The sequence below is a fragment of the Tursiops truncatus genome, chromosome 13 (genome assembly GCF_011762595.2).
Source record: "Tursiops truncatus isolate mTurTru1 chromosome 13, mTurTru1.mat.Y, whole genome shotgun sequence".
NCBI lineage: Eukaryota > Metazoa > Chordata > Mammalia > Artiodactyla > Delphinidae > Tursiops > Tursiops truncatus.
The window spans coordinates 12,771,209-12,783,915 of NC_047046.1; the positions used below are offsets into that span (position 1 = coordinate 12,771,209).

At 38.8% G+C, this 12,707-nt stretch overlaps 1 protein-coding gene and 1 non-coding gene across 8 annotated transcripts in view; one reads left to right on the top strand and one right to left on the bottom strand.

Annotated features, from left to right (window-relative positions):
* MED13L (mediator complex subunit 13L) overlaps nucleotides 1-12,707 on the top strand; it is a 296,141-nt gene that overhangs the window by 239,927 nt on the left and 43,507 nt on the right. For 6 of the 7 annotated variants that reach the window (XM_033836938.2, XM_033836939.2, XM_073790130.1 and 3 more), the window contains 6 exons: nucleotides 2,083-2,248; nucleotides 4,181-4,285; nucleotides 8,398-9,129; nucleotides 10,159-10,384; nucleotides 11,371-11,473; nucleotides 11,766-11,890. In XM_033836938.2, coding sequence (XP_033692829.1) covers nucleotides 2,083-2,248; nucleotides 4,181-4,285; nucleotides 8,398-9,129; nucleotides 10,159-10,384; nucleotides 11,371-11,473; nucleotides 11,766-11,890 — 1,457 coding nt within the window. The remainder of the gene's footprint in view (nucleotides 1-2,082; nucleotides 2,249-4,180; nucleotides 4,286-8,397; nucleotides 9,130-10,158; nucleotides 10,385-11,370; nucleotides 11,474-11,765; nucleotides 11,891-12,707) is intronic. The other variant, XM_073790133.1, reaches the window with a different exon arrangement.
* Nucleotides 4,544-4,616, bottom strand: TRNAG-CCC (transfer RNA glycine (anticodon CCC)). Its single transcript has one exon. It is a non-coding gene; the product is annotated as a tRNA-Gly (tRNA).

The following is a 12,707-nucleotide window of genomic DNA, read 5'->3' on the forward strand; positions in this document are numbered from 1 at the left end:
TCAAGTGTACCTTGTAACTATAGATATTCAGATTTCTTCCCTTCTAACTCTGTGTATGTCATTGTGCTAGGCCCTGGGTAAATAAATCTCTTGATGCCTCCTCATTCCCAAAAACAAACAAAACTAAAAGTGACTGATATATTTGTAATAAAATTAATTTGTCCAAGTTTATACATCATAATAATGTTGAATTACAGCTTAGGACTCCTAATATTCCATCAGCAAGAGTCCTGCTCAGCCTTGTCATTCTGCACTTGACTGATGTTGAGCATTGCCGTGTTTTCCTAGACATAGGACAAAGTGGGTTACTTTGCCCCTTAAAATGGCCAAGAGTCTCCTAGATTAGCATGGATTCTCGGAGGGCCAAACAGTTCTGCCTCGTGTGGATAGGTACATCAGCTTGTGTTTTCTGTTTATGGAGATAATTGTGAGAAGAAACATTCAATATGCATTTAACAGCATGGAGTACAGTTCTCATTTAATTCCATATAAGGTCTGACTCACATTTTAGTTAAATCATTAAAAGCTACTGAAAAGCATTTACCCAACTTTAATCAGAAAAGATTTTGTGGCTTGCTTTCCCCGTGCCCTCTCCTGTTTTCGCCATAAATAATTCCCTTATGATACCATGGATTTACGATCTGTTTGGCTGTATTGTAGGGTGTTTGGGGGCAAAGGGCTATGTTATCTACTTCTCTTTGTTTCTTCACTTTGCCTAGTTTTATAATAGGCATTTGAAAATCCACTGTAAAATCAAAATGATTTATTTTGTACCATGAACCAAGTCAGAGGACTTTTAAGATAAAAGGTAGCAATGAAAGATCAAATTTCTTGTCTCCGTTAATTTATCTCACTTGTATTATAACAGTACTTTTCTGGAGAACAAGAAAGTTTCTGTTCCTAAGAATGCAAGCATTGGGGTTTGTTTTTTCTTTCTTTTTTTAAAAAATAGAGCTGAGGGGCTTCCCCGGTGGCGCAGTGGGAAGATCCCACATGCCGCGGAGTGGCTGGGCCCGTGAGCCATGGCTGCTGAGCCTGTGCGTCTGGAGCCTGTGCTCCGCAATGGGAGAGGCCACAACAGTGAGAGGCCCGGGTACCGCAAAAAAATAGAGCTGAGACTAACCATTCAACTCATATAATGGTTGTTTTGCAGTGATACCAAGAATATTAGTTTGTGATATAAGGTTGTTTCTTTCTTTTTCACACGACAGTGGAGGCCTTTCAGAGCGCTTAAAATTGATTATTTCAATCAAGATGTTTTGCATCGTAGTACTATCAAGAGTAAAACCCACAATATGTTTATGAACTCAAATAGATAAAAGTAGTTGAATCAGAATTTAATACTGGAAATTGACTTCAGTATTTGTCTTGTATGAGATGGAAGTAGTAAAATACTTATAACCAATAACTAGTATTATCAGCAATTATAGTAGACATAGAAAATGGATTGTAACACCAAGTACAGTTGGAAAAACTGAGTGGAGTTGTTAGAGAGAAACCAGTGAATTTTTATTCCTCTGATATAAAATGTTGAGTCAACTTCTTTCAGTGTTTTAGTATTAAGCTTTCATAAGTAGTGTTAGGCATAAGGATGAACAGTTCCACACACAGATTTGAAATTTGACCTTCTTAAGAATTTCTTTCTCTTACCCAGGGCACTGCGTGCAGATGTTACACAGCCATTTAGCTACATGAGCATAAAGCTCCCTCTACTGTTTTGTTCTGCCTTGAGACTTATTTACTGCATTGGGCTTTAAAAATTCAAACGACCCATGCATGTTTACATCTTTAATATTGTCATGTTTGAATCCTCCCATGTAAGTTGTCTCCAATACCTGTGGAGCAGGAATGCCTCTGGATGGATATGCCATTGAGGGTATGTGAGTGTGAGTATTGATGTGATTGAAAGCTATACTGATGCAAATTTACTCATAGCTACAGATAGTGTTATTGTCAGGGGCAGCAGCAAAGTTACATGATCAGTTTCAACAATTAAATATTTATGTTAAATAAGCCAGCAGTCTGTGCACTAGGAGACCTTTTCAGAAAATTCTGACATTCCAAATTGTCCTTCTTTCCTAGGTGAGAGTGGAGGGACACAGAGTGCTGTCAGTCACCTAGGTTCCCAAGATGGGGGGATGATAACTATGCACAGTCCAAAGAGATCGGGGAAGATTCCTCCAAAACTCCACAATCACATGGTCCATCGAGTCTGGAAGGAATGCATCCTCAACAGAACGCAGTCCAAGTATGTTCTTTGCATTCTGTCTGGATTGTGGTTTAGTAACCATGTCTTTTATTACTACATGAAGAGGATCAATCACATTGTGCTGTTGTGTGACCACACCCTGAGGGGGTCACTGGATTGTTAGTTCATCTTTTTGAACATAATAGGGTAAAATTCAAAACAAAGATGTTAAAATAATTTGACTATCCAGGAAAAATTTGAAGTTCCTGATCATCTCAAGATTGTCATGGTGTTCATCTGACATTTTTTAGCACAGCTGGCTCAGAGATTAACTCTGAGTGTCAGGACAGTAATTGTGGGTTTGGTTTTTCCCTGTATACCTACTAATGAATGTTTCCTGTTTACAAAGGGAAATGACCTTCTTTGCCATGTTTTCTATTATACATTAGCCTCATGCTTTAATTGACAATGCATTTCTGAACTGAACTGATGACAATTAGAGGGACGTTTAGTTGGTGCTGTGCTTCTGTTTGTTGACTTGGGGAAATTCTTTTCTTCCCCTACTCAACTTCCCTTCCTTGCCCCACCTCCCTCCCATCCATCCCCTCTGACCTCCCTCCTTCCTTAACATAGTTTTGGAAAAGAAGAGGAATTGATTCTAAGAAGAGATGGCTGGTGATTATTTTAATTGCATGAATGATAATGTCAAACAGTAGTCAGTAAATACTATTTCACTTATCAAGATTTACATAAACATATTCAGCATATTTTCACATCTGTTTTGATATGACTGAGGTGTGCAACTTTTTGATTGATACAGATAAACAAAAGAGTCTTCATTCTCTAGAGCAGAATAAATATGGACATTCTTGTCAGTAATTCCTAAGAACTCATTTAGAAGCCAATTAAGTGTTTCTTCAGTGACTGCTACTCAAAGCTTTATATACACAATTAAAACCTGTCCTTTGGACCTAGCTTTTAGGAAATTCCTACTATGTATTTATTTCCCAAACAGTTGGCTCTAGAATAGGCTACTAAAGAAGATTTAGTAGAAAAAAATCTAAAATAATTGCAGTGGGAAATCATATGTCAAGTTCTAGAATTTAAAAGGTATCTCTATTCACTTTAAAATGATCTTTTCCTTTAGAATTATTGGTACAGATATTTTCACTTATGTCTGCAATGCCTAGACAATTTCCATGTTAACATTTTCTTTTTCTTTTCCTTTTATTTACCATCTTTGATTTTTATCACTACTAACCTTTCCACCAAGTCTAACAAATCAGAGGCCTTCTATCAGCAGCACCGAACAGGGAAGTGAGACACCCAGAAAGGCGGGGGGGGGGGGGGGGGGGGGCGTGGAGAGCAAGCAAAGTCCTTGCAGAGCCATCAGTGAAACACTTTGCAGTATCAGCTGTAGCAAAATCAACAATACAGAAATACTGCCGAGTGTTCTTATTTATGCAGTAGTAGACATCTACTTTTTGCTACCAATTATTAGTAACATGCAGGAGATATATTTGATTTTTGTGTTTTAGTTCACATCACTTGTGTGGAGTGCTGCCCTTAAATGCTAGTAAATATAGGTGTTTTAAGAGTGATTTAAACAGTCTATCTGAGGGTATATAATTCATAGATGCTGTGAAAAGATAATTTTTAAAAATCTAGGTTATTTCTGCAGAATTTAGGTGACTTTTTAAAAACCAACAGATAATATTGCCAGGTAGTGTTTTAATTGCTATGTGTAGCACCCATGTTAAAATGTATATTAAACTTAAATAAAAATATTTGGAATCCTGACTCTTCTAGTGCATGGCAGTAGTAAGTTGCCTTTCCCACCCCAGCAACCTCCCACCTTGAGTTGCTTTCAATCATCTATCAGCAAGATACCATTACTGTGTAAAATATATTCATGTCTTTCTAACATTTTCCCCCCAGAGGTATGGATATTATCTCATGTTTACACAAGCCACATTTTTTAACCTTTTTTAGGAGGAGCCAGATGTCAACTCCAACTCTTGAAGAAGAGCCTGCTAACAATCCTGCTACTTGGGATTTTGTGGATCCAACCCAAAGAGTCAGCTGTTCTTGCTCTAGGTAGGTAGGGGCCAAGGCAGAACAGTATGATAGAACATTTCGTTGGTTGTCTCCTGGCCTCTCAGACCACTTCTTTCACATCATTTTGCTTTATTTTGTTTTATTATTTATGTATTTTTAATTTTTTATTATTTTAAAAATATTTATTTATTTATTTGGCTATGCTAGGTCTTAGTTGCGGCATGTGGGATCTTCGTTGTGCCTTGCAGGGTCTTTAGTTGAGGCATGTGAACTCTTAGTTGCGGCATGTGAGATTAGTTTCCTGGCCAGGGATCGAACCTGGGCCCCCTGCATTGGGAGCGCAGAATCCTAACCACTGGACCACCAAGGAGGTCCCCGCTTTGTTTTGTTTTTAAATCTTCTGCTTCCAGTGGTGGAAAAAAGCTTGGTGTTTTTCTTCTATGCAGATGCTACAGTTTTATTGTCGGGACTCAGAATGAGCCTTTTTAGACAACTGGCCCTGTTACCAAATTGCTCCCACAGATTTCTTCAGGATAACTTCTTCAGAACCGAAAGCATCAGTTTGACAAGACAGTCTCTTGCCATTTAACTGAGTTTATTTAATTACTCTTAATTATAAAGTTGAGATAAATATCAAGCAGGTTGGCTTGAATTAATAGAATTTGGATTAAATAGACCTTTCATAGAAAATTTTTGTTGTTGGTGCTCGTGTTTTTTGGTGACTGAAGTAGGTATGTGGTGATAACACCTGCTGAAAGCTAAAATTGTTGCTCATTCATTTAGATATTTGAATAGAAACCCAAATTATTTTCTGTAGAAAATTTTTGCACTCCTCATTTATGTTCCCTTGACTTATCACTCCTTGTGGTAATAGAGAATCTTATTGTCACAGATTTTCATGGGGGTTCTTAAATTTCTTAAGTGTATATCAGCCTTACCCCCCTCCCCCACCAGCTCAGCTCACTGTAGGAGCATGTGGTGATGATTATTCACTTAGTGAGCAACTCAGAGTGTCTTTGCTTCCATGTGATACTGCTCAATACTTAGGTCAGTTGAGATAAGTGTACTTGGAAGATGGCCATTCATTTCTCTAGTTTAGACCATGGGGTTCTTAATGTGGCATATATGAATAGGCTTTGGGCTAGGGAGGTGGTCATGATGCCCGAGAATCTCTGCAAACACACATACACACGTGTGCACATGTCTGTTTGTACACTTAGGCAGCAGTTTTGACAGCTTCTTCCTGTTCCCCCTTCCCTATAAATTGATTCTCTTTTATCAAGCTCTGCCTTGGTAGTCAGCTTTTTGTTGAGATGCTGTAAGTACCTAATGAAACTCTTTGATTGATTTTTCAAGGAAGATGTTTTCAATGATATTATTTGCTCATTAAGGGTCCTCTTTCTGAGCATGTGAGAATCTCTCTAGTCTCAGGATAGGTGTGGTATACCAGCTGAATACCTGGTTTACTTTCATCTCTAGGCCATTGTAAATTGTGTGACAAAAAGTATTTTCCTATTAACAGTGGCTTCTAAACAGCTTACAGCCAAGTTATGGTCCACCTGTAGAAAGTACATAGGATAAAAAGTTTAGTGTATTTAACTTCACTTGTGCCTGCATCTTATTTTTCCTGCTCTTTCCTTAATCTATATTTTTTTCACTTTTTAAAAATAACTTTTTTACTGATTTCTATCACATTTTTATTTACTACCTTGCATTATTTTTACCTGAAGTGTAAATAAACAAATAACACTTTTTCTTTTGTCCTCCGGAGTTATTGCTCTATTTCCTCACCAAATTCTTATACCCTTCAGGTCTTATTTGTAGACATGCATTTGCATTCTATTCCATTGACTTCTAAATGTTTATCTCTAGACCTGACTTCTTATATGTACTCTAGTCTTGTATTTTGGGGAGTGCTTTTAAGATAAACCCTTACTATCAATATACCTGTTTCCTCACAAACCAGGTACCCGATTGCAGTCATTTTTGTCACAGTTTTCCCCTTCTCAGCCTAGAAACTTTATCATTTATTTATTTTTCTTAATTTTCTAGATCAATTTTATCATTGCATTTCACAATGATTTCCTTTGAAATGTCTGTTACAGTCATTCTACTTTCCTTATTCTTTTAGTCACCATGTGTTTCTGCACTATTTGGCCCTGCCTCTGATTTCCCTCCCATTAAGGCCAAACCACTCATATAGTTAGCCTTCTGAGCCCGATCTTCCTGCTGCCTGCCTCAGTGAGGTCCCTTACCTGTTCACAGATTTGCAATGATGGTCTGTTACTTACTGGTGTATCCCTTATTCTAACCATTCCACAATGTAGTTGAGTTGTTAAATGCAGTTGAAAAAAATGACTTTATAAGATTATCCACTTTGCAAAAAGTCCTTACTTTGAAGAGGCTACTATAAAATATCTATCAAAGGACTGGTGTGGTTAAATGCTCTCTGAGAAAATCCAAATCAAAAAGTTTTATGTGAAAGACTTTTAGAACTTAGATCTTAAAGTAAGCACCCTTAGAAGATATTGAGATAATTGAGATATTTTCAGATGAGACATTTCATCTCTTACTGTGGTACTTTGCCCTGGAGATTTAAACTCCAATTTTTGCCTTATTGACAATAGCCTTATGCATAGACAACCTTCTTCAAAGTCAGGATTTTTTTTTTTTTTTTTTTAAAGTGTAGCAAAGACTTTGGCAAGAGTGTTTTCAGATTATCTACTGCAGGATTACCGAACCCGTTATGGAATGGTCCTCTCCTCACACTATTTAACGGCCTTATGGGGCAGGGTGGCCATCCTGCTGTCCCACTAAACCATCCCATTATGCCACACAAATCCGTTTTACTTCCCACTAGGGCATTGTTTAGTGCAATGCAACAGTAATTTAATGCCACCCTAGTGGCCTCAGAGAGTTACTGATACACTGGCAGGAGAGCTTACATTTTTTCTGGGAGTGATTTATATATTGGGAGGAACTGGCTGACCTGCTATATAACTTTTTTGCACAGATTAAACCTTAGGATCATCTAGTGGGCCCTTACTGAGCATTTCTCACACCCGTGCTTGCCAAGAAGTGTGTTAGGATGTGAGCAGACTTACTATTCCTGCTTAGATAGTACAGATGCATTTGTATGTGTGTGTTGTTTTAATATTCACTCACAACTTTCTGCTTCTGTCTCATTTTAACATGTTTCTGTAAGATCCAAAGTTGTCTTTTATCCCTTCTTTCTTGGATAATAGTAGCATATAAAGTTCCTAGTATATTTATCCTATTAAATATTCTTATTTATTTATTTTATTTATTTATTTTTGCCTGCTTTGGGTCTTCGTTGCTGCACGCAAGCTTTCTCTAGTTGTGGCGAGTGGGGGCTACTCTTCCTTGTGGTGCGCGGGCTTCCCATTGCAGTGGCTTCTCTTGTTGCGGAGCACAGGCTCTAGGGCGCCTGGGCTTCAGTAGTTGTGGCGCACAGGCTTAGTTGCTCCTTGGCATGTGGGATCTTCCCGGACCAGAGATCGAACCGGTGTCTCCTGCACTGGCAGGCGGATTCTCAACCACTGCGCCACGAGGGAAGTCCCCCTATTATATATTCTTAAAACTGACCCTTAGTTTCACACTTTGGGGGAGAGTTGCATAGTTATCTTATTCCTGATTTACAACACTATAAGCTTTTATAAACCATTCTTTTTTTTTTTTGATTAGCCATTCTATATTGGAGTTGGTAGAGTGTTGTAAAATAGAAATTGGAAGCTTTGTTTTGGTTCTTTTCTTGACAGATGATCTCATTACTGTTAGTTTTAAAATGCAATATGAATAGATTGTCTGAGGACCTCACCAAATTTGAAAGATTTGGGGATTTTCAAATTAGTATTTTTATAGAGGTTAGCAGCATATTAATTAATGTTTCTTAAGTTCATCTCTTATCTACTTAACTTGTATATAACTGGTTCATTGTTTTCTGTCAGGGTGTGTTGCAGTTTTTAGTCATTATCAATATATTTAACACCCAGAGTCCATTTAGATGTATTATTGCATATAACGTGTGCTTAAAAAGACATAACCTTGTTAGAGGCATCTCTTTTGTAATTAGAATGATGCAGTTATTTTCATCTGTGTATTTACTGACTTCATGTTAATTCTCATTTCAGGCATAAACTTTTAAAACGTTGTGCAGTAGGACCCAGTCGACCTCCCACAATATCACAACCAGGGTTCAGTGCAGGACCATCATCATCTTCATCTTTACCACCTCCTGCTTCTTCTAAGCACAAAACAACAGAAAGACAGGAAAAGGGAGACAAGTTGCAAAAGAGACCCTTGATACCATTTCACCATAGGCCCTCTGTGGCTGAAGAGTTATGCATGGAACAAGATCCACCAGGACAGAAGCTAGGCTTGGCAGGGATAGACTCCTCCTTAGAGGTGGCTAGCAGTAGGAAGTATGATAAGCAAATGGCCGTGCCTTCCAGAAATACAAGCAAGCAAATGAATCTGAATCCTATGGATTCACCTCATTCCCCTATTTCCCCTCTGCCGCCAACACTCAGCCCTCAGCCACGAGGTCAGGAAACGGAGAATTTGGACCCACCATCTGTCCCTGTGAATCCGGCCCTCTATGGAAATGGGCTAGAACTCCAGCAGTTGTCTACTCTGGATGACAGAACTGTCCTCGTAGGCCAAAGACTGCCTCTGATGGCAGAGGTCAGTGAGACCGCCTTATATTGTGGGATTAGGCCCTCGAACCCAGAGTCATCAGATAAGTGGTGGCATAGTTATCATCTCCCATCCATTGATGATGCTGAGTTCCGGCCTCCAGAGCTCCAGGGTGAGAGATGTGATGCCAAAATGGAGGTAAACTCAGAGAGCACTGCATTGCAAAGGTAAGGTGACTCTCCACCCCACCCACATGATCACCCATCAGAAGCCCAAGGCCGTAGGTTCCCAAGAATCAGGGCCTTCAGATCCAAAATTGAAGAGGCCTTTCTTCACCATTCTAGACTCTGCATTTGGAAAATGTTTAAAAGTCAAATGCTTTATCCATCGTGAGGTTTAACACACATGTCATTATTTAAATGCTGGCATAAAAAGGTTTCATCATAGGATTAGCTATACTAGTATCGCTTTATTTTTGGCCTGCTGTTTGTTAATCAAAGAATATAGCTTTATGGGACCTTCCATATTGTGGTCAGTGCCCTCTTTGTATGTTCACACTTTTAAGGAAGGCTTTGCATGCATTCAGGTATGTATCACGCATCTAGTAATAATACTTCAGAGTGCTTTTGAGCTACCCATTATTCTAAACAGTTTACACAGATTATCTCATTTAATTTTCACCACAGCTGTATTGCTACCTTAATTTCATAGCTGAGAAAGAAACTAGGGTCATGCAGTTAGTAAATGACACAGGTGGAATTTGAACCTGGACAGTCTTGTCAGAGCCCACCTATGCTCTTAAGTGGAATCCATAGAATCAGAGACAAAAGTATATGTTCTTGATAAAAGCTACTGAGATTTATTTAATTGTGAATACAATCTCTAAAATACACCTGTAGGTGAATATTTAGGTGTTTTTTGTTTTTGTTTTTTTTGTGGTACGCGGGCCTCTCACTGTTGTGGCCTCTCCCGTTGCGGAGCACAGGCTCCGGACGCGCAGGCTCAGCAGCCATGGCTCATGGGCCCAGCCTCTCCGCGGCATGTGGGATCTTCCCGGACCGGGGCACGAACCTGTGTCCCCTGCATCGGCAGGCAGACTCTCAACCACTTGCACCACCAGAGAAGCCCTTTAGGTGTTTTTTTTTTTAAGTTTAGTTTAAGCTTTACAAATGCTTTAAATCATAAAATGTTGCTTTAAAAAAAAATCTAATCTCTTTATGTTTCTTGCTTAAATTGTCATTTGTTTTCTATTTCAGACTCTTAGCACAACCTAACAAACGGTTTAAAATCTGGCAAGACAAGCAGCCCCAGATGCAGCCACTCCACTTCCTTGACCCATTGCCTCTATCACAACAACCTGGAGACAGTTTGGGAGAAGTCAATGACCCGTACACCTTTGAGGATGGTGACATAAAATACATCTTCACAGCGAACAAAAAATGCAAACAAGGGACAGAGAAAGATTCCCTGAAAAAGAATAAGGTACCATTTAACATAGAGAGAGTCCAGCCTGGTGTGGGTTTCAGTCTATGTCAGTACAGCACATGTGGGAAGACTTTGGAGGCAGAATGTTTGAGATAGTCTTGCCTGATTGCTCTGTCCCCATATTCATGCTCTTGGTACTATTGTATCGAACAGCGTATTGTTCCTTTTTATGTCATGGCTCACCTTTGTTCAAAAGTCAGCCGAACATAAATGAAGCCTCATATTTTCCAGGCTATAGCTTGTACAGTGCATGTTTCCTCTCATATGCTAATTCTTGTTGGCCTATGCTCCCTGCTTATTTCTTTTTAATTATTATTCCAAAATACCCAAAATGTAAGAAAAAATCTTGGTAACAACATCTCCTGTTTATTGAGCGCTCACTGTGTTTACTGTGCTAAGCGCTTTATCTCTATGTCTCTCTGAATTAATACCAGCACCACTCCAAGACTGTGTCAGTATAATTGTACTGGTTCCATTGTCATAAAAATGAGTACTGTGGGTGTCTGCTGTCTTTAGCCTTAAGTTTTAAAACATTCTAAAATACTGGGCCATTTAAAGAGGTATTCTTAAGAATAGAGGAAGTAAGACAAAAGGGACCAGTATAGTTCAGGAGAATACTTCTTAGAGTCCTTTACAGAGATCCATCTAGATCCAAAAACCTTGAAGCATAATTCAACATCCAAACTACTATATTAAAGGCAGCTTTTACCACCATGGCAGGCCTGTAAGCACATGCCACCAGTACCATGAGGCATAAAACCCTGACTGACCCAGATTGAGGGGAAAGCGTGGGAGTTTTTGGTTCGGTTTAAATTCAGGGAAAAGGACATATCTTTTATTTCCTTTGGTTGCATAGACCATGGTTTATCATACTTGTGCTCATAACAAGTTCCATTCTACCCTCTAATTCTTTGTGTTCTCCCTCATATTCCACACTTTGGGTTGGTGTTCATGTGTTTTGTTTGGCTGAATTTATTATACAGTCAGAGGATGGATTTGGTACCAAGGATGTCACTACACCAGGTCATTCCACGCCGGTGCCTGAAGGGAAAAATGCCATGTCCCTTTTCAGTTCTACTAAAACAGGTGTGTACAATGATTATTTGCCTCACTTGGATTGTTGCTAAAATAAATGCGAGGGAGATGCTTCTCTATTTAAAATTATATCCTTATTGTAATAGCAATAATTTGATCTCATCTTTAATCTATTTTTCAGTTCCTTTCAAAACTGATAAACGTATTTGGCAGTAATTGTCGCTAAATTTAACCGAAAACATAGGGAAACAGTTGGCAGGCAGGGCTTGCTCATTGTCCTCTCCTCGCTCCTTCTCCCTTGATGAAGTCGCTCATTCTGTGCCTTTTGCCTCCTTTCCCACAGATGTTCGGCAGGATAGTGCTGCTGGCAGGGCTGGCTCCAGTAGCCTCACACAGGTGACAGATCTGGCGCCTTCCCTTCATGACTTAGACAACATCTTTGACAATTCTGATGACGACGAACTTGGGGTGAGTCTGCTGTGGCTACACAAACAAAAATTCACTTAAGTGCATGGACTTATATCAGTGTTTCAGTATTTCTTTATAGTTTGGTCTACTGGATTGGGGGCTCTTACTTCAGGTTCTGAATGTTCTTCAAAAACGTTTGTATACCTTGAAAGGATTCTAAAAGTTATTAGTGTAGTCTGTAATACCCCTTGGGTTTTGTTTGTTGGTGGCTTTCTTTCCATTAGTGTTATTCCTGTTGTAAATATTAAAATCTTACACATTAAAAAAAAATCCTTCTCAATATCATGAGACTAACAGGAATGTATTATGTAGTCCCTTTAGCTCAGATTTTAAAAATAATGCCCATATAACTTTTTATTCATCTAATAAGTCATAGGTTAGTCAACATTTTGAGAGAGATTACAAGTATGATCTATATACTTTTTAGGATTATAGCATCGTAAGTTGGGAAATAGAATTTATACACATAGACGTTAAATAATACAAGGCGTCATATGATGAAAGTGACAGATAAGAATTTATAATTCTCTGGAGAGTAACTGAGCTAAGTCAGGAAATTTGTGTCCTCGTCCTCCTAACCAACCCTGTACCTTTGTGCAAATAAAAGTGCCTGTTATCTCTGGGGGACCTAGAGATGAGTAAGATAGGCCTCTCTTCAAGGAGGTCAGTTTATTAGTTTATTTTTCTTTCATTTATATATTTACTTTCCCATCTATCCAGTTTACATGTATTCGTTAATCATTTATTGATCAGTTCCTTTGTGGCAGGTACTCTAGGTTTACAGATACAATTAAATTACCACTCTTAATACTTGAGA